Source organism: Lemur catta, chromosome 3, assembly GCF_020740605.2.
Source record: "Lemur catta isolate mLemCat1 chromosome 3, mLemCat1.pri, whole genome shotgun sequence".
NCBI classification, from domain to species: domain Eukaryota; kingdom Metazoa; phylum Chordata; class Mammalia; order Primates; family Lemuridae; genus Lemur; species Lemur catta.
Window position 1 is genome coordinate 81396612 of NC_059130.1, and position 22167 is coordinate 81418778.

The 22167-nt window shown below is 41.9% G+C and overlaps 1 protein-coding gene across 13 annotated transcripts in view; it reads right to left on the bottom strand.

Moving 5' to 3' along the window:
• Nucleotides 1-22167, bottom strand: part of FGGY (FGGY carbohydrate kinase domain containing) — a 384478-nt gene that overhangs the window by 88282 nt on the left and 274029 nt on the right. For all 13 annotated transcript variants that reach the window (XR_006734168.1, XM_045547904.1, XM_045547899.1 and 10 more), the window contains one exon: nt 12321-12468. Coding sequence is in view for 12 of the 13 variants with exons in the window: in XM_045547904.1 (XP_045403860.1) it covers nt 12321-12468 (148 nt within the window). In the remaining variant the exon portion in view is untranslated. The remainder of the gene's footprint in view (nt 1-12320; nt 12469-22167) is intronic.

The following is a 22167-nucleotide window of genomic DNA, read 5'->3' on the forward strand; positions in this document are numbered from 1 at the left end:
TAATTGCTGAGAAAACCCCTGAGCAAATCTCCCTGTCTCTAATTGTGCTCCTCTCTGCAATGGAGCCAGACTGATTGTTCTCAAATGCAAATCTGGCCCTGTCACTCCCTGTTACTGCTTCTCCGGTGGCCTCCTTCTGCCTCCTGCACCTCTCCTGGCCGGTCTTCACTGGCTCCCCAGCCTCTCCTCTCGTCCTTCCTCTCTCAGCATCTCATGCTCCGGCTTCCGAATGACTCACCTAAGTCTGGGAATGAGGAGATTCTTCAATTCAGCGGAGCTGCCCGCTGCTAGTTTTTCTTGGCAAATAACTGGGCAATCAGATGCGAACTATGGCTTTGAATTTAACACACAGGAAGATATAAAATTTGAATAAGAGACCAGAGAGGAACTCTGGGGACGCATCTTCCTAAGCCAGTACCTGTGAAAGAACATCCGTCAGGAAGTTCCCCGGAGAGCTAGACAGAGGGGAAGAATGCTGACATTACAGAAGTGCATTTCACAGGTGAGGAAATAACTTGCCTAAGGGAATACAGAGAATGGAAACCTGAACCTGGGAATTCTGGCAGACTTGGTCTTATTCACTGAAGTACCTCGGATGCCTGGCGCTGTGCCTGGCACATAGTAGGCACTGAGTTAATGCTGCTGAATGTATGGACTAGTGACAATTCCATGTTCCTTTTCTCCTTTTGGACACGACTCTCTCCTAATGTCCTATCCCTCTTTGTAGAAATCTACAATTATAGATGGACAATATTTACTAACTCGGCTCCTCACCCATTCACAGAGGAGGGGTCACTTGCACCATGCCCCAAAGAAAAGAGCACTGGAAGAACACTTTCAGACACACACGCCATGCTCCCACACTTACCCTTCCTCATCAGAGGAAGTGGGGTCCCTGTGGCTCACATACAGCCTTTGTGTGAATCAGAAAAAGGCATCCCATCTGAGAGAATGAATTATAAAAAGATGCAGAGTAAATAGGATTTCAGCCCAGTCACAAGCCTCCTCAGTGACACACCTGTGGGAACCACCTGTGCCATGGCAGGCAGTGGTCCTGAGGTGGTGAGGGTCACTAGGCACGTTGGTTTCTCTCTCCTGTGCTGCTGGTCTATCCGGGAAGCTGACTGGGCCACAGCTTGGAGCGCCCCTCTGGAGCCAGTCTAGGAGGCCGCCTCCCTCTGCCTTCCTCTCTCTGGTTACCACTGGGAAGTGGTCAGGCCATGGGCCACAGATGGGTCCTGAAAACCCAATTTGGATATTTGTGATGGGGGCAGGGGTGAAATTTGGCTTTGTATATAAGATGCATTCCCTTCTCAGTATTTATTAGGAACCTCAGTGCATTGTCCAATGATATTGATAATGGTGCTGCTATCCTTCTCAATTAGTAAGAATTCATAAGAGAGAAGGGGTGTGACTTAGCTGAAATTAACTCCCTTAATCCCCAGCAGATAGCCACAAGAACTTCCGAAAAGCAATGATATTCAAGCAAAAAGACAGCATGGACCCTTCTCTAAATTTCCAGTGCCTTCAGAGCTCAGAAATCATAGAGAAGAAAAGGGAAGATAATTTTTTTCAGAAACTGAGAATGAGATCATCAATGTAATTGAGCACTAAATTTAACTCTTGAGCTTGCTAGCAGCTATAGCAAAAAGGGACACAGTATGGGTGATATAGCTTTTCTTTTTCTGATACAGAAAACAAACACAGCCATCCTTGAAAGGAAGAAACTCTAGAAGAGATTTATTACATGGATCATGATGGGGAAGGTACTCAGTATCAAAAGGAAAGAAGCAAACATAGTTCTCCTGTAGCCATTTCCAACATTCCCTTGACACCAGAGCCATGGTGTCGAAATGTGACTTAGTGAAAGATATTTCTGAATGCAAAGATACCGTGGTGGTCTGGGGTCCCTGCTTCCTTGACATCTCACCTGATATGCAGGTGGAGAAAACAGAAAGGCAGATAATCATTAAGTCCATCTGATTTTCTCCCAGATACCACAGATCTCAGTGCACCTAGCCCATGATGGAACTTTCTGAGGGGTGCCTGCCCTGTGGACTCCTGGGGAGGCTGAATAGGACCCTGGGGGAGCTGTCTTGGAAGGGAGGTGGTGGCAATGCCCTGAGAGTGACAGGGATGTCCTGGGGGAGGCACAGCTTTGCAATGGCTAAGAAAGCTGGGATGGGCCAGAGGAGCCAATAGCCCAGCTGAAGGCTGAATGGTTCCATCAATAAGAGGAAGTGGGGAGGAAGCCTAAGTGGCAGGAGTGTGTTTATAGATGAACATATGCCTATTTTGAATGTTTGGGCGAGACAGTCAAATGTGTGGGGAAGGCCCATGCAGAGTTGCAGTGGTAAGCACATTTTATTTATTTTGTTATTGCGTAATGAGGAGAACTGTAAGAGAAAGCATTTATAATTAATATTTAGAGATGTGTGAAAGCTGTATACGATGGCCAAAAAAAAAATGCAAACAACTGCAAAATGCATAATTTCAACATTCTAGATTACAGATACAAAATGTTTATGTAAATATTGGCATTTTTGAGTTTAGAAGAGAAGTGCATATAAATGGAAAGAATGAGCTTTAGAGTAGGACACCTGGGTTTAAACCTTGACATTCTCTCTAACTGGCTGCATGACAGTGTATGAGTTTTGTAATCTCTCTCAGTTTCAATTTTTTCGTGTGCAAAATAGGAATGATAATACATACCTTAAAGTATTATTGTGGAGGTTAAATGACATATCATTTGCAAATGAGATATCACTTTTCAGTAAGCTGTCCTGAGTCTACAAGAACTAGATAATCCTCTAGCTTTTACGTTGCCAACTATGTGCACACAGGTGGCACTTAGTAAATGTTCAGTTTATTTCCTTTTCTCTTAATAAATGTTCATTCTCTTTCTCTTGAATTTCACGAAAGGCTCAATATCATTCATATATTGGAATACAGCCACAAAGTAGCTCCTTCATCATGCTATGGGTACCATCGGGTCTTAACAAGGGGCACTGAAGCCGAGTGGCAGTCCAGTGTGGGGAAGCCAGGATGGAAGTTGATCATCAGCACTAGGATGATAATGTTAAAGGCACAGACATGTAGGGGTGTGGAGAAGCAAAGTGCCTTTGATGAGTGAGTGCCCAGGGACAGCACAGCAGGGGACCCACTTGCAAGGACTCCTTGGGGAAGCTTTAGTTCTTATCAACCTACACACTTCCATTTACTATGTAAAAAGGAGAGACAGATACTAACTCTTCACCCTGGACTTCAGCTTAAATCCTGCTGCTGCTTTCTAGCTGTCCAAACTTGGACATATTTTAACTCTTTCCTGAGATCCTAGTTGAGTGCAGATTTCCTGGGATTCTACTCCAGATTTACTGAACCTTTGGTGTAGGCCCAATTTGCATTTTATCAAGGTCCTAAGGCACAACAAATTGTGGGAATGATTACCCTAAACCTTGGTATTATGAATTATAAGCACATGGGCCCTGAAATTGTTGAGATTATTAACAAATGTATTAGTAATTAAATTTTTTTCCTTCCCAGTTATTAAATGAATTGATTATATATGTCAGTAAGGGAAAAAAAGGGCTTAGGAATAGCTTCCCAAGGGGTCTCTAAAGATTATAAAAGACAGGAAAATAGGATTCCCAAGCCCTGAGATTTTCTAGGGTCATCAGAGCTTGATGGAGGTATCCAAGACTCAAGGGAATTAGCTGAAAGCTTTCCAGAACACAAAGGAGCAGCAAAAGTGCTGTTTGTTCAGTCAATAATGAAGGTGGAGCTCACGGACAAGGCAATGAGGAGGATCAGAGATTTATAGGAAACCTCTGGAGGGCAGGGAGAGACTGGAGGACAGGTCTGAAATAATCAGCAGCCTGGAAGAGAAAAGGGGACAAATCTCCCCAACAGTGTTTAGAGGTTTCAGTGTCAAGAATCTAGTCTAACATTGGACATTGCCCCCAACCCATCCAGATTTGGGAAATGCAGATGAATGAGCTACTGTTGGAAGAATTCTAAAGATGTCCCCTTGAGATTCCTGTCCCCTGGTTATTCAGTCAAATGCTACCCTAGACACTGCTATAAAGGGACTTGGCAGGTAGAATTAGTTACTAGCCAGTTGACCTTAAAATAGGGGATTACCCTGGGTTATCCTGTTGGACCCAGGGTGATCAGATGAGTCCTTAATAGCAGAAGAGGAAGGCCGAAGAGTTACTCAAGAGATATGGTAGAAGAGATGAGGCAGAAATGGAAATCAGAGAGGTTCAAAGCATGAGAAGGGCTTGATGCACAACTGCTGGCTTTAGAGGTGGCGGTGGGGGTGATGAGCTGAGGAACATGGGTGGCCTCTGGAAGTTGAAAAGGATCCTGGGCTGACATCAAGGAAATAGGGACCTTAATCCTACAACTGCATGGGATGAATTTGGCCAACAACTTGAATGAGTTTGGAAAGAGATTTTTCCCATAATCTCTCAAATCAAAGCCCTTGGTTTTGGCCTTGTGAACATTGGAGCAGAGAAACCAGTCAAGCAAACCTGGACTTCTGACCTACAGAACCGCGAGATGATAAACTGAAGCCACTGTATTGGTGTAACTTATTACAGCAGCAACAGACAATATACACATTATGACCAGATGATGGACGGACACTGTCCCTCATGACTTTAGTCTATTGGTGAACTGTGAATTCTACACCACACAACACGAGCTCATTTGCTGTTCATCCCATGCAGCAGGCCCTACACCCCTTTGTCTGCCTGGGCCCTGAGGCGCTAAGTCTAAGCCATTTTGATATGCTCATGCACCAGTGTCCCAAAGCTGTTCTGTACAACTGTTCTGGCCCCTACTTGCTGTTTTTTACCCTGTCCTGGGCCTGCATGCCAACCTGGATCCCATCCTTGTTCCTCTGGCCTTACTTCCTTCCCACTGTTAATCTTCTGAGCCTTCTCAGCAGATTCTACCTGATTGGACCCTCGGCCTTTTACCACGCTGCATCACCTTGGGAAACACTACTGCCCATCGCCTATCCCCTAGTTTTACTTGCTGTTTGGTGTATACAGGAAAGATAAGAGGCATTAAGAAAAATAAAAAGCCTGATTCTGTGATAGAATTTAAAAAGCCACTAAGTGAGGAAGAAATATGGCAGGCACATTGAAAACAGAGAAGGACTGAGAAAAACACAGCGTTAGTTTTTTATTTTTAGTTTTTCCCCAGAGAATGTCAGGGGTCCAGGTCTGAAGTGCCTGGTTTCAATCCCACTCCTACTCTTTTCTCCTCTGGGAGTCTCAGTTTCTCTCTTCTATTAAACAGGGCAACAACACTGTCTTGCAGGGTTGTTGTGATGGTTGTTGATGATACATGCAAAGCATCTACCATGGTGCCCGGCACATCAGGTCCCTGAAAAATGGTAGCTCTCCTAAGTCACAGTGCCAGCTGGTAAATCAGTCGCTTCAATAAGAAAACATACATCAGAAAACCAGTTAAACGGCACTGAGGATAGTAAGCTTTGTTACAGGATTTGATTTTTCATAAGCAAAAACAATATGTAAAAAAATGGCTGAGTAAAACAGTGTTAAATTATAATAAAAACATCCACAAACTCATGTCAAAGAGTCCATGTGTTTCCAAGGCTTATAAATACATCACTGAAAGGCTGTTCCTGAGCTTCAAGCTCCATCATCCATCTCCCTATCAGAAACAGCCACAAGGGTGATGTCTGCGGTCCACTGAGTTCTTGCAAATACTGTTGTGAGTTGCTGACTCCATCCACATCTGGATCTGTTTAGGGAGACCCGCCTCTAGCTGGGATTCGATCCCCTGGGAACTGGCTAAGATCTCTCAGTGCTTCTGCCCTGATACCCTCCGATTTCTCTGCGTGCACACTTGCTCTGTGCTTGCTGTGAAGAGCTGTTGGAGCAGCACTCAACCTCTCCAGCAGTCTGAGTGGCATATGGCCTGATGTTAGAAGTTACAGTTCTTCAAAGAAGGAGAAAATAACTTTCCATTCTGGGTAATGCTGTACTTTAAAAATGAAGCAGAGAAAGCATGTCTCAACCAATGGTGAATATCGTGTGTTTGGTGTGTTTTCATGGCCTGATATGTCTCCAAGATAATTTGTTTATTTCAGTGGGTATTTCAGGAAAAGGATTAAAAAAATACCAAAACTAAAAGGTCATACCCATTTATAAGCAGAAACTGCTCACATATACGAGGAGGCAAGAGCTCTTTCAAAATTCCTACAACACTATTTCATAAGGAACACCAAATTCGAGTTTCCTGTTGTGTTGACGAGGAAACCGAGGGCCAAGGACTTAAGTACAGAGGCCAATCTCCAGACTTGTATGAAACTTGCTTCCTGTGATGGACCAAGGGATTGTTCAGCTTCCCTGGCTGGTTAGTAGTGACTGTGGGTCCAATCAGTTCTGGGGCTAAGGTGGGAGGCCCACAGCTGGCTGCTCAGGGTCACAAGGCCACACTTAGGATCCTGCCAGCCATCTTATAAACATGAAAGTAAGGGCCACCAAACAGGAGCCACCTATTCAAAGCATTTGTTGTGTTGTGTGTCCACTGTGTGCCCGTCACAGTACAGCACTTCCTGTTTGACTCTGACAGTGACCCTGCAAAGAAGCCTGGCCTGTTCCTGCTTACTGATGAGCAGAGTCACCACACAGAGCTACGGGTCACACACTGGTACATTTTCAAGCCAAGTTTAAATACAGGTCCAATTTCAAAACCTGGGCTCTCTTTACTGCTTCACAGTGGTGAAAACCATCTAACCAACTGTTCAAAATAAAAACCACCATAAAAAATGCCCAAAACATACAAGTACTCCTGATGGTGAGTATTTTGCTTCATCTATCTTTATGTGTGACCATGTCACTCATTTATTTTAAAAGCAAGCAATTTTTTTGGTTTTGTCTTATTTTGAAAGAACCTAGAATCACCAGCATTAAATGTTTTGAGACTGTTGCTACCTAAGCTTCTGCTTCTTTTAGACAATCGTATGTGCAGCCCTCACCTTCTGTGGCTCATGTATCTAGTGGAAAGGAGACATATTTGCACAGGGAGGTTGTCAGTCCAGGCATACTATGAAGTTGCCTGACCCTAACCTCTGCCACCTCTTTTTAGCCCAGTGCTGTAGGTGGATACTGCATCATCAAAAGCAAAATGAAACAGCTAGTCACCTAACATGAGCCAACTGTTGCCAGAACTAAAAGAAAATGATACTATCAAGCATAACGAAAACATTCCCGGGTTATGTTCTGTTTCTACTGATGACAGTAGGCCCCTAAAGTGGAAGACCTTAGAGCCAGGTGAACCCAGGGGTGGGTATTACTTTGGAAATCTGAGTCATTGAGGGTGGGAAGGAAATTAGAACCTTACCAAAAGAGACGGGATCAGAGTTTGCATCCAAAGACCAAGGTTAGCGTAAAAATGGGAGGATGAGCAACAAGGTTGGTGGTCAGAAGAACAGGGACTAGCCTAAGGAGAGTGGTTCAGCATTGAGCCACGTATGATGTATCTGTGGGGACTTGATTTGCTAATGGTCCTCAGTGCATTTTGTGAATTCCAGAGTTATAAGTTAAGGCAGCCTCATGAGCTGTGCAGGCTGAAGGTCAATCTCTGCCATTTCTTGGCACTGTGAGCTCAGGCATATTACTGTTTGTTCCCCAACAGGCAAATGATAATTGAAGTAATTGTTTGATCATAAGGCAATTATTTAGTGCCAGTTTCTGACTAAGCACTATTGAGATTAAAAAAGTAAATAAGCCATAGCCTCTATCTTCAAAATGTTTTTCTAATAGAGTAAATTTAAAATATATGCTAAGTTTTATGACAGCCCTGATCTTAGTTTCTTCAGTGGATTTATTATACTCCTTATTGTTTTCAACATAGGCTTTAATTGTTATTGCATTTTTAGTTGTTTTGTGGTCTTCATCATTTCCCTTTTTTCTCATTCCATTGTCCTTTCACCTGAATTCATTCTTTCCTAATAAGTTTCTGCCCTATATCTTAGAGATATGTCTTTTAAAGAAATCCTATTGAATATTTCAAGGAGTTCTATAATATTTTCTTTTGGTTTCAGAAGTAAATAATTTTTAAGAAGTCTTTCCCTAAGCGTTCCAAATGGTTTTTCTTTTTCTTTGAATGCAATGTTTTTCCAATGGGACTCACTTTGTTATTTTTAAAAATTTACTCTAACTGGAGAGCTATACATAGTCAGTATTTCCCAGAATACAGTACACATCACTTTCTCTTAGCCCCACTCACTGCGTACTTGGATTTGCTCTTCAGATCTACAGCTAGATGCCAACTATTAGAGTGTAGCAGTTTTTATTTTGTGTAGCTTTGTTGGACTGAGGTAGATCACCACTGCCTGACTTTCTAGCCCTAGAACAAACAGTGCAAAACTACACCCTTCCTCCAAATTCACAGAGCTACCAAGGTTTTTCCTACCTCGTCTCCATTAACAGAATTGTACTTAGGATGCTTAGAAAGTTAGGCATCACTGTTTGTCCTAACTCATACTTCCTGCCCAGGAGGCTTCTTGGGTTAGCAGTTCTCAAATGAATTGAACTGAAAGAGAGGACGGGGACTCGGTCACATGTGTGACGGTGGGAGGTCTAGGAAATTAAACTCACTGGCTGCTTCCCAAAAACAAAACAAAACAAAACAAAACAAAAACCCCTCAACCATCAGCAGGAGAGTGGAAAGAAAGCTGCCCTGGTTTTAGGCTTAAAAGAACCTGCGTTTTTAGCTAGGGAGCAGACAGTCGGGAGGTACAAACTCTTTCAAGGCTGAACTTTGTTCCTGTGTCACATATTGTGTTTATCAAACAAGTTAGTCTTTTAGATTCTGGAAAACCTTCCCAGATCCTCTACGGGAATATCAATCCTTGTTTTCCTAGTTGAGCGTCATCCTAATTTCCAAACCTAGCATGAGTTTACGCCTTTTTACATTTTTACAGATATTTTTGAGTGAAGTAGAGAAAGGCTGTGTCAGGGTTTGCTAGTCAAATGCCACATAAAAAAATTCCAAAGTCAGACATTTACTGAGTGTCTCCTTCAGCTTGCACAGATTATTACAGGGATCGCACTGTAAAATGATTATATAATATAAACACACTCTCTCTCCCTTGCTCTCTCATACATGTACAATAATTATCTCCCCTACTTTTACATAAACTTAGGACAGGCACTTTTATTTTCCTTTTTTTTTTTCCTTGTAGTCCCTGGGCTTAACATAGGCCTGCACATAGCAGGTGTTCAATAAAAGCATATTGAATGGATGAATGTTTGACAAAGGTAAGGGAAGAGCCAACTGAGGGGGTAGTGGAGAACTGGGAGAGTTCAATGATACTGAAGCAGAAGGAGTAAAGGGTATATCCAGTGGTTCTCTGAGAAAATATTTTCTTCTTTTGTTACCAAGATAAAACACTAAAGGCAATCTATCATTGGTTAGACAATGACACGAGGAGCCAAAGTCATAGACACTCATTTGCCATGCCCTCTCTCCGCTCCAGAGCACTGCATGTACTATGATTCCTTTGGCCCCAGCCCTCTTCCCTGCCTCACTCTGTGTCTAAGTCGCCTCCTATCTCAGCCTCTCCTGACCGCTGAGACCAGGTTGGGCAATTGTCTTCCATGCATTGAGAGAGCCCTGGACAGTGAGTGACATTTGGAGCTTTAGCCTATCTTTCCATTGGCTGTTTATATATTCAGTCTGCCCAAGAGAGACAGTGATATTTCTCTAGACAGGAATTGTGTCTAGTTACTCTTATATCCCCCACTAACAGGACCTGCATTTGTTTGATGAGCAAATGTACTCATAATTATGATACTACAGGAGCTTATCAACATAATTTAATTGCACATTAATGTTGATATTGAATACTTACCATATGGATAGTAAGAGTCAGTAGCCATGTAATCCATTTGGTATTAGTGTGTTGTTCATAAGTTTATTTTTTTTAAAGCAATAAATGACCTCTTTATTATCTCCATGTTGCCTATAAATTATCAATAAGTACATATTTAGCTCTTACTATATGCCCAGGGAAATGTTTTAGCAACCAAAAAGAGAAATTTTACATGGATCTTGCCCTACTGGGATTATCCTGACAATTCTAGTTGCTATTATCATTTTACCAAGCCTTTCCCCCACCATTTTAAACATGCTCTATAAGTGCAGAAATCATTGTACCTTATTGCATCTGCAGCCATGCTTGGCACACAACAGGCACCAAACTGATATTTACTGAATGAGTGTTGAAGATAGGAGTCATCGTAGGTTCTGGCAAAAGGATACAACATAACCACAGGAGAATTTCAGAGTGATTATTTTAATTTTATCAAAAATTGAATTGAAGGGAAGAGATTTCGGCCAAAGTTTTTAGCCTAGAATTGCTTTCCTTCTATCTTATATAAGTCGTCTTCTCCTTCCATTGTTGTGGTGCAAACTCATGGGGGGATAGCTCTTCAATGTGAGCCTACAACCCAAGGACAGTTATAAAAGGAAATCACTGCTAAGAAGTATCAAGTGATATATGAGGTATGTTTATAAAACAATAAAACTTTTTTTAAAAAGTAAATATATTAATAACAGAATTTTTAGATACAATCGGGCACATGTCCCCACGTAAGAAGTCTCTTGGTGAGTACATACTTATTCCCATGAGATAGGCATTCCTCAGAACACTTGATTGATTCCTTGGGAATTACATTCTGCACTTGGGTCAACTTTGTTAGAATATCCTTATGATGGTATTTCTTAGGTCTCTGGATGCCAGGATTGGTTTTAAGAAACAGACAAAAGCCACTGGGAGTCGTGGAGGCTGGCATGCTGGGTACTGATGCTGCGTGTGGCAGAAGTTGGCAAGGGAAGGCCCCCAGGTCTATGTGACTGCAGAGCCATGACCATTTTACCACGCAACTCTGCTTTGTTTTGAGGTCGTTTTAAGGACTGGTCAAGCTTCTTAACTTCTTTAACATTTTAAGTGTCTAACCGTATTTGGCTTCAGATATTTGTCTCTAATTAACACACTCATTTTTGTACCTATATAAGATGTGTTCTTCCCCTACCCTGTTTGCAGAGAGTTAGTTATCAGACAGTATGGCTCTCTAGCCTGTTGCCACATGGCCCTTTCTGGACGGTACTCTTCTGCCTCCACAGGCCAAATAAGGAGGCCACGTTCACTATTTGTTGTGTAGACACGCTTCATGGACAAACACAACTTTTGTTATGTCCAATTTTCTTTTCACCATGACTCCCTTTTATTATTAACAGCAGAAGTTAATTATGTCAACTAGGTAATGAAAATCAAAATCATCTTCCTGATGGCATCTTAAAAGTATTTAAAACAATCTCTATAAAATTAATCACAAAATGGTAGTATTTTGAGTCTTGAAGTTCTTGAAGCCAGCAAGCCTGCTCCACTGTCATGCCACCACCTGTGCATACACCTTACATTGCTCACAGCCTCTGGTCTGAACTCCCTGCCTTAATTTACCTATCACTCTACTCCCTAACTTCTTGAAATCTTCCTGGAATCTGCATTTGTAGCTTAATTTTTTATCTGTGGACTTACCTGGGTCTTTCTCTGGGTCCTTTTCTGGCTCTAACCTGGTTCACCCATCCTCAAGCGTGATTCTCGATGGCCATACTGGTACCAGCCACCCAATCTCGCCTGGTCACCAAGATGCCCTATCTCAGCTAAGGTGGCTGTGATCTTTCGCACCTAGTTCATCCTGGCCACTCCAGGAGGGCTCAGAATCTCCGCAGTGGAAGGGACCCTAAAGGTTACTAAAAGTGTAATTCGTCCTCCAATATAAGTAATAAATTGTATTTGCTTTTACCAAAGTTTAATCTGAAATCCTAAATACATTAGCATGTACTTGGCACAGTCCTGACTCAGAGCCTAGGCAGATGTGTAGCTGTGGCCAGCAAGACAATGGGTGGTAATATTTACCACTGATTTACTGGGCAACCTGAAGATGCAGTTGGAAAACATGACTTTATGAACCGACGCAAATACAAAAATTACATAGGCATGACGTTCCGCCACTCCATGGGACAAAGAGGCAGCAGAAGCTGAACATAGGAAATACTGCTTTCAACGCTCTCAAGGTTGGCTCAGAAACAATGAAAACTTTCAGCAGGTCATCCTGGGGAGCAGCAACAGCCTTCACAACAGCAACACAACCGCAAAAAGCCAGTGGACTGGTAGCCTGTTTTATTTTTCCTTTCTCCTCCCTTCGCTTCTTCCAGACTTTGTGGCCCTCTGGCCTGCCTTCACCTACGTGCAAGGACTGGCTGTTACTTACCATGCCCTTTAGTGTCAGATCTGCTAAGGGAGACCGGTTGCCATGGAAATCTGGCCAAACATGTAAATCAACAGTGAGGAAACCCACAGGCTGGGCCTTCTTAATCAAATCCAGGTGACTGTTCAAATATGCATATACACTCTGGCATCTGGAAGAGAAGTGGATTTTATTTTATTTTTAAAAGGGGGTAGGGTTGGGGAGCAAATCATTCTGTAGAAAGAAACCATTTGTACTTCCATAATAGGCCCAGGGAAGTAACTACCCCACACCCAGAGAAACTAGTTTACTGCACTCTCACGTCAAGTTGTAATATCACCAAAAAAGGGTACCATGTCCTAGGGGAAAGGGAATAGGTTTGGAGTCAGAAGACTAGACCCAGGAATGGCTTTACTCCTAGTAAGTGTGTATAACCGTGAGACAGTTATTCAATCTGAACCACCCTCTTCTCATCTGTAAAAACATATATCATAATCTCTGCCCAACTTACCTCACAGGGTTACTGTGAAGATCAAAGTAGATTAAGTATATGAAGATACAGATAGTTTATAAACTGTATAATACTGTACATACATAAAAATTTCATTAAACTCAGTATCCCTAATGGTAATTATAAGGATGAGATGGCAAATACAGACAAAGATATAAGATTCCAGATTCAGGATAGGAGTTTGCTAAGGGAAGTGAATGAACGCTATGAATGCAGGTAGGATCAGGAATTGGAGACTTGATTTCCATCCTAAACCCACCAGAGGACAACGTGTATGTTTTTTCTCCTTTTTAACCCTCAGTTTCTTCATGTGTAGAATGGAGGGTATCAGACCAGCTCCCTCATTCTTCACATGTTCAGGTGAGGAGACAGAGAGAGGATGACGGGCTTGAGAACACAGTTGGGTTCAGATCTTGGTTCTGCCTGTCCTAGCTGGGTAGCACGGGCCAGTGCCTTAACCTCTCTGAACTCCAATTTTCCCATTCATAAAATAGATTTAATAATACCTATCTCACTGGGTTAAATCTTACTGCAAGGCACAAAGGTTAAAGCCAGTTAGCCTTCTCCACGTTCTGAACCAATGATGCCAAAAGAAAGTGTGTATTTCAGAGGTTGGCATCTGTGCTACTTCCCGCTGGGGCCCTTGTAACTCTCTTGAAAGGTTGAAAACACAGCATGAATAATAGCAGGAAAAAAAGTATAGGAAATCAATATCCAAAGGAGGTTAACAGCAAAGATACCTAAGACATTATTTATGTTTTGCATTTTAAAAATGTTTTAGAAGTAAGGCTCAGTGATTTCAGGTTCTAGTTTGTGACACTACGAGTGTCCCCATGGATCTTGTGAAGTTGTTGAAAGTTTTCTAAACCAAGTTTAAGGCAACAAACAAGTAGAGCTGTGGTTTTTAAACTCTCTTTGTTCCCTTTTACCAGTGGACTCTTCTATTAAACAAAAATTTTATATGGAAATTCAATACAAAAACATAGAAAAGCAAGACCGCTCTGTGTGAGCAGGAGACAGTGTGTAAATGTGAGTGTGTGCATGTGTGAGAGAGAGGTGTGCTGGGGTGGGGGCGAGGGCAGCTCTACCTGCTAGCAGTCTCATTGCTTCTCCTGTAACACCCCATTCCCATCTGTAAAAAATCTTCTGCCTTAGATCATATGAAGAGGAATAAGATATTACTGGGAAATGGCTGAGCAACCACTGCAAGACCAGTTGCCATTCCCTGAGCATACACCAGGCCTTCCACTACTGCACAGTGAGGGGGTATCATCAACACCCCTTTACAGAAGATGCTCCAAGAGGTGAAGAGACAGGACCGAGTCCAAATTTAAACCCTTCTCTGAGTGATTCCAAAGCCATGTGCTGTCTGTATCTCAGGTCAGAAATTATTCATCAAAGCCCCACACTCAAACTGTTTTAGAGTGACTCTACTATGGTTTTAGGAAAAAATCCTCCGAGGTCTCCTCAGGAGGTTGGGCCAGAACAACATATTGGGGTAGAATAGGATCACACCCTGGTTTTCTATCTCCCAGCTCTCTCTGCTCCTCGTCCAACAGGAATCACACTCACAACACAAGTCTGGAGAACATCTTTTCTAGCTAGAAGTCAAGAGTCTGCACTAATCCTAGCAACTTTCCACTTTAGAATAACATCACTGCTCTTAAAGAGATTTTTTTTTTTTAAAGCAGCACACATCTATAAATCTTTTCATTCTGCCTCTCAAGGAATCTCAGAGCAGGGCATTTGGTTTCAGACATCTGGGTCAATAAGAACCTATAGTCCTAATTACTATTGATTCGTCATTGTCTCATTTACTGAGGGTCTTTGCAAACAGTGAGATTCATTTAGTCTCTACATATATGGTCACTCTTGCACTAATGAGATCCCTGGGGGATGGGGCATGTGCTTATCCCTTTGACTCCTAACCTCCTCGCAGCTGTATGTTTATTCTTTGAATTCAGCCATTCTCCTACATGTTTTTTCAATTATACCTTACCGTGTGTTATCTGAGTATATCATTCAAAATGAAATGCACTTGGAAGACATTAAAATAACTAATGCACATCATTATTCACATAATTTTAACCTTGCATGATACCTTTTTTGGTTCTGACTTTGTTTCATTTTGCATGTTTTATCAATTCCTTCTCAAATGGCAGCCTGGCCTCTTCTAGCTAGGGAATCACATATTAAGTATGATCCCAAGTGGATCACTCTCCCTCTCTCTCATGAGCCCCAGGCTAATATATCCTGTCTCACATGGAGAAATTCTTACTGTCCAAGTTCCATTGGGTAAGATGAAGAAAATACAGTTTCAACAATCATAAAGTGACTTACTAAGTACCAGCTGGGTGATCAGGTACAGGGAACTGCTCTGAGCCCATTTATTCTTTTGCAACTGGGGCTAATATTCTCTACCTTGTAGGCTGCCACAAAGATTAAACATAGAGCCCTGAGCATGATATAATGCTAGGTTATTCATAAATAGTTCCCTCTTCTTTGCCATCACAACAAACTCATTTCTAGATTTAAAAAAAAATCCAAGAGTCAATGAAGATTTTTTTCAGAGTTTATTACTTATAATCATAAATGCAGATAACACCCTTGGAATCTCTCCTCTCCCTTTCCATAAATCATTGAATTCTTTGGACTCATAGGCTGCTCAGAGGTATGGTGACCACATTTGCAAACCAAAAAATCAGAACCCATGGAACAACAAGAGACATTTGTGCACTTTCTAGGTGTAAGAGACAGTCTTGGAAAAGAAGCTTCCATACTGTCTCCAGTTCCTTACTTCTTAACCTAATGCAACATGCATTCTGCCTGCCCTATTCTACTGCGACTGGTCCCAGGAACTATATCCTCTTTGTTAAGAACAATGGACCTTTTTTTTGTTTGTTTTGTTTTGTTGCATTTTATATCACTTGGCCACTTCTTCCTCGCTCGTTCTTTCGTTTCCAAAACACTATACTCTCTCGATTTTCCTACCTCCTTTCTGACTGGTACTTTGCTTGTCCCTTAAATATCTGAAATCTTCCTTTGGCCCTTTTCTTACTCTTTATCTACCCTTGGATAATCCCATCCTCTTCTTATGGTTCCAGTTACCATCTAGAGCTGAGGACTTCCAAATATATGGGCTCATCTCCTGCCCATTTCTCTCTCATGAGTTCCAGGTCAAGTATCCGAATACTACTTAAATGTCTCCTCTTGGATGTTCAAAGGTAATTCAACTAAAAATGTGTTCCTAGGACACATCATCTTTTCTGATATACTTGCTCTTCCTTCGCTGTTCCTTGCTTTAAACAAAGCCAATGTCATTTAAGCGGTTGCCCAAGCAACTACTTGAAAGTCAGAGTCAGAGTGTGTATCATTTTTGACTCACCTCTTTCCCTCAGCTCCCAAATTTAATCTTTCACCAGGACCTGCTGATTCCTTTTAAATACTGCTGTAACTAGTTTTGTTCCAGCTTAGCCACTACTACTTTATTCATGTTACCTTCAAATGCCTGGATTAGAGGTTTGGCCTCCAAATTTACTTCCATGCTTGAAATCTTAACTCTTCCAATTAGGTTTTCTTCATTCTTTCCTGAGTGATTCTTCTACAGTGCAACTCTGATTATGATTCCCACTTCTGCCTAAAACCCTTCAATGGCTTCTCCCCATTGTCCTCGGAGAAAGCACAAACTTCCTTGCCTGGCATAAGATGCTCTCCATTATCTAGCTCTTCTACCTTTCACTGTGTCACACACGTCTTCCATTCCTCCTCCCTCCTCATGCCTGCACACACCATGCTTTAACCACAGTGATCTACTTTTCATTTTCACCTTAACCTCTGAATGTCTGCCTGTTTTACTCCCTCTTGCCTAGAATTCTTTGTCTTACCTTGTTTACTTGGCCAACATCAATCATCATTCCAGACTCATATTCGATACCATCTCTGGAGGCCTTTCTTGCGGTCCATGCTCCAACAGCAACCTACGCAGCCACAGCCATCTTGGCTCCCACCCTGCCCTCTGCAGCCCCAGCCCTCTAAGGGGAAAGGAGGAGCGATGCTGGCATCTTTGCACACCTTCAGAAGTGGCTTTCTCTCTACCTTTATCGCCTATACTGGGGGTCTGACGGTAGCATTCCTGCTCTCTGGCTTGGGAAGAAAGAGACTTTCTGCAGTAACACTCATTACATTATTCCCCTGCTTAGATTCCAGCAATGGCTAAACACTGTCCTTTGGACAAAATCAATTTCTTACTTTGGCTTAAAAGGCCCTGGATGACCCTGCCCCATTCTCCAACCTCACCTTGCCCACTCTGGTCTGTGGCCTAATCATCTATTCCAGTCCCTTCACCTGGAATGCTCTTTCCTTCTGCTTTTCACATGGTTATATCATTTTCATCCTTAAGATCTTAACTGTCAGTCCACCAGCCCAGGGCTTCCCTGATAGTCTATCATAGCACTCTGTCAATTTCTGTCTGTTCACGTTTGGTCACTGTAGACTTATTATTTGGGTTCATTTACTTGTTAACTGCCTACAGCCTCCCCTGGACAGTAGGGGCAGAACATCACCAGTATATATTCAGTGTTTAGCAGAAAAACTGGCACATAGTGCCACTCAAAAGTATTTGCCAAGTGCATGAATGGCACTTTCTCCACTGAATAATAATTTCCTCTTTATTTCATCTGTATCCATCTCTGGATTCTGAACTCCTTCTAGGCAAGGACTATAACATATCCACCCTATCAAGTGCTCAAAACGTAGTTACTGAAGTGTAGAATGAATGAATATAGGTCTTCTATGTAGAATATTAGAATTGGAGTCTCTGGGTCATTAATGATTTATGGAGAAAAAATACTTGATGGGCCTCTGGAAAAGCTGCCATGAAAGGTAACTATATCTAGGTGGTATGGACCATATGTGTCCCCCTCAAATTTACATGTTGAGTTCCTAATCCCCAAGGTGATGGTATTAGGAGGTGGGGCCTTTGGGGTGATTAGATCATGAGGGTGGAGCCCTCATGAATGGGATTAGTGCCTTATAAAAGAGGCTGAAGGGATCCTATTTGTCTCTTCCACTATGTGAGGGCACAGTGAGGGGCACCATTCTGTGAACCAGGAATTGGATGCTCACCAGACACTGAATCTACTAGTGCCTTGACCTTGGACTTCCTAGCCTCCAGAACAGTGAGAAAAAATATTTCTGCTGTTTATAAGCTACCTAGTTTATGGTATTTTGTTATGGACTAAGATATCAGGCTATCTCTTAACTGAGGGAATTTGGTAGATCCCCAGACATCTTAAGTGTTTGTATTAATACATTACAGATATCTCTGCTATCTCACTGTAGCACTGGGCTCCCAAAGGTTGAATCTCTGAAGTCATGCAGACACAACCTTCCAGGCATGCTGGTGTATATGGAAGAATGGGGCAGGGAAAAGGAATAGACATGTTATGATTCTCTCCTTCACCCTATGTGTGTGCTAGGCACTGTGCTGGTCTATACACAGTGTGGAAAATGGAAGATTTACTTCCTAAATCAGCACAGCCCTTGGTTTTCTAGTGAGGACCCCAAGCCCTGAGTACTTTTATTTGCATGAAAACTAGAAACCAAAGAAAAGCATAATAATGCTTAGCTAATTTCTATTTTTACAAAACATTTCTGATCTGGGAGCCCTCAAGAATTTACTGAAAGTCCCTGAATACCCTTGGATGAAAGGTGTTAATATCATCACCCTGGTTCTATGACTGTCCTAGCTGAAGGAGGGCTAAGTAAATATCTGGTGATAGACTGAAGGCCCCAATTGTCAGAATTAGGGCCAAGGTTTAAAAAGCCATGCAAGGGGGGAATCTGAAACACAGAAGCAGGAGGGAAAGGGAGAACAATCTTAGCTCCCAATAATCCTCATTTCCTCATCTAGAATTAAGTAAGATACTATCACTAAGCACAGTGCCAAGCACATTGCAAATTCTTCATAAATGTTCTTTTCCTTCCTTTTTCCTTCCCTTACTTGAGGGGGATTTGCATAGCCTTTAATAGGAAGCTTTAAATGTATCTGAGATTTGGCATATAGAGGACCAGTGAATTTTAAGAAACTGATCCGCAGTGGGACTATGGGAATCACAGAAGCAAAAGCAGTTTGAAGAATAAATCAGATCAAGAAATACTGGTTGTCCTCAAAGGGATAACAGGAAAATCCAGGGAAAGTTTAGAAAAAAGAAAGAGGTTGAGAGAAAAAATGTGAATGAGCAGAACAAAGATAATTCTAAGGAACCTGAAAAGCAATGGAATCACAACAGAGATGATCACTGCTTATGGTAACCCCTGCAGAAGGAACGCAGGCAGAGCAGGGTTTTCTGTTTATGGGCCTTCCCCCTCTAGAGACCGTGAGCTGGCTCGGTATGCTCAGGGGCCACATCTTCCCCATCTCTTGCTTCCGTTCTGTCCCTCCCTCCCCACCAATGGTTAGATTACTCTCCACAGAACAGTCAAAGTAATCCTTTTAAAAGATAAATCTGATCATATCTCTCCCCTGCTCAAAAACCAAAACCTTGAATAAAATCCAGTGCCCTTATCGTTATCTACAATGATACACAGGGTTCGGCCCCTGGCTCACATTCAGCGCTCATCTGTTCCCCCCCCTCCTATTTTGGTCCAGCCACAGTGGCCTTTGCAGTTAGCCCTGAGCCTGCCAAGCTGGCCGTTGGCTCAAGGCCTTGGGACTTGGTGTTCCTTCTGCCTGGAGGGATCTGCCCCACAGAGTCATGATTTGCTCCTTCCTTTCAAAGTCCCGCTCAAGTGTCACCTCACTAAGGTCAAGTATCACCTCACTAAGGACAGGTTCCTCATAGAAACAGCACCCATCCCTCATTCCAACACCCCTTGTTCTACATCTCCTTATACATCTCTATACTTCCTTAGAGCATTTATCAATTTCTGGCTATATAGCTACATAGTTCTATATCTATACCTATGTATGTAGGTGCATGCATATATATGTGTGTATACATACATGTACATATGCATCTATGTACTATATATGTATAAATATGTGTGTGTGTATATATATAATTTTTATGAAAGCAAGGACTACTTCTTTTGTTCACTCTTGTATCATAAATGCTCATAAGACACTCATCAAACAGATCAGACAGTCAGAAGCCCTGGATTTTAACTGTGGCTCTGCTGCCAACCTTGAATCTAGCACTTGTAGATTATGCCAATTTCTTCTCATCAAACCTTGTTGTCACCAGAATCTCATTCTGAGACATTATTAGTTAAAATTCTGTAAGAAAATCAAGTTTAGAGGAAAAGAGCTGAGGTTACGATCAACATAAGACAATCTCTGACTAATGAGTAAAATATCTAGATATATTGTCCCATCTAAAGAGAAACTCTGGTTGCCAGTTACATGTATGGGCACATCTAGTTCTTATTTACTTAATTTATAAGCTCACAAAACACTTCTCTTCAGAGATGGGGCCTTCAGATTATGGTAAATCAAGAATATAAAATAAACTGTTTATCAACATTTGTTTCCAGTTTCAAACAGGACTTGCTAGTGCTAAGCTCTGAGATGGGGTGACCTGCACCGCTGTTTTCAGAAAGCCCCAAGTCACAGCAAAAGAGGCATATGGTTCCCAGTTCCAAGGGATTTGTCTTCCCTTCCAAACAGCTAACTTCATTTTAACAACAGCTGTGCTTACTAAGACCTGAAGCATAACGGTCCTATAGTTTTAGAATACGGTCCACATAGATCAGATAACATACAGAAGCACTTTCCTTTGCAGGACGATAGAAGGAAAATGGAAGGGAAGAGAACTAACATTTATTGAGTACCTACTACTAAGTAGACTGGAGATAAAATGTGAGGGTCATCAACATATAAAAAGAAATGAAGTCAACAGTGTAGCTGGGATCACCTTGGAAGAAATGGCAAAGAGAGAAGAGGTCCGGAAAGCTAGCTATGATGAACGTTAATGTTAATGCTCCAGAAAAAAACGATGAGCTTGAAAAGGGGATTAAGGAGGAGGAGTCAGAGACAAGGGAAGAAAACTGAGAGAGGGTGACACTCTGGAAAGCCAAGGAAAGAGAAATTTAAAAGGAGAAAAGAGTGATCATTGATGCCACATGCCGCTGAGAACTCATGAAAAGGGACTGGAAAACATCCTATGGATCTGGCAAAACAGAGGTCACTGACAACCTTAACATCAAATGTTTCAGGGGGAGATGGTAACAGAATTCAAACCGGAGTGGGCAAGGAAGGAGTAGAAAGTAAAGAAAGAGAAACCAAGAGTATAGGCAGTGCTTTGGAGAAACTTTGCTCTAAAGAGGAGAAATACAGGGAATAGCTGAAAGGGGGTATGAAGTTATATGAAAAGTGTTGGGATTTAAATCCAGCTCTGATTCCAAGACTGAATTTTATAAATTGCTGCTTCTGAACCACCCAATATTACTGTTTCTGAGTTGGCATGCTGATCCACAAATTCTTCCTTTTTATATTCAATAAAAGCTACTCAAATGAGGTTCATTTATAGAAGAAAGTTCTGGAAGTTTTGAGTATTTCATTGCAAAATCTAAATCAGTTAGATTTGTGTTGAGCATTAAGATCTTCATATATTGATAATCCCCTGAACTGCTTTCATCCTTATAATACAGGTAAAATAAGCAGGGCAGTATTATTGTGATTTTATGGGTGAGGAAACGGAGCCATCAAGAACTCCAAATCTCTTTTGGAGCTCTTTTCTTTGAGTTAGCAATTTATAAATGCTGGGTCCCCTGAAGAATGTGATGAAAGTTATGGGCCCTCTTCACAGAAGCACATGCATAAGGAGGTAATCAGCAAAACCTTGTGCACAATTTCAAGGAGTTCACTGATGATCTGAAGTCAGGAATCCCTACTTTAGGTTATACGGTCTCTAAGCCAACTAAAGTGCTAGTTGAGGAGGTTTATGGTGTAATTCCTCTTGATGGCAATGGTGTTGTAATTAAAGACTCCTAAAAGAAGAAGCCTGTGAAGCCTTTCTCACACTGCTTGTCAGGCTCAATCCTCCTTCTCTACCCCCTGCTGACACACTGCCTACATTCTAGGACAGCATGCATTTCACTCTGCTCTGTGCAGGTGTGCCTCCCGTTGGAATGCAAGCCCCTGATGGAATGGAAATGTCTAATGTAAGCAACTACAACAATAATTTCTATCACTGCCACTATTATTTATTAAGCACCTATTACAGAAGGACACTTAATTATCACAATGTAATGAGGTATGAAGTACCCAGGGGCACATAGCTAATAAGGGGTAAAGCTGAGAGAAAGGCAATTTGGCTCCAGAGTCAATTAATATTGACCAACCTCTTAGACTCTTTCTTT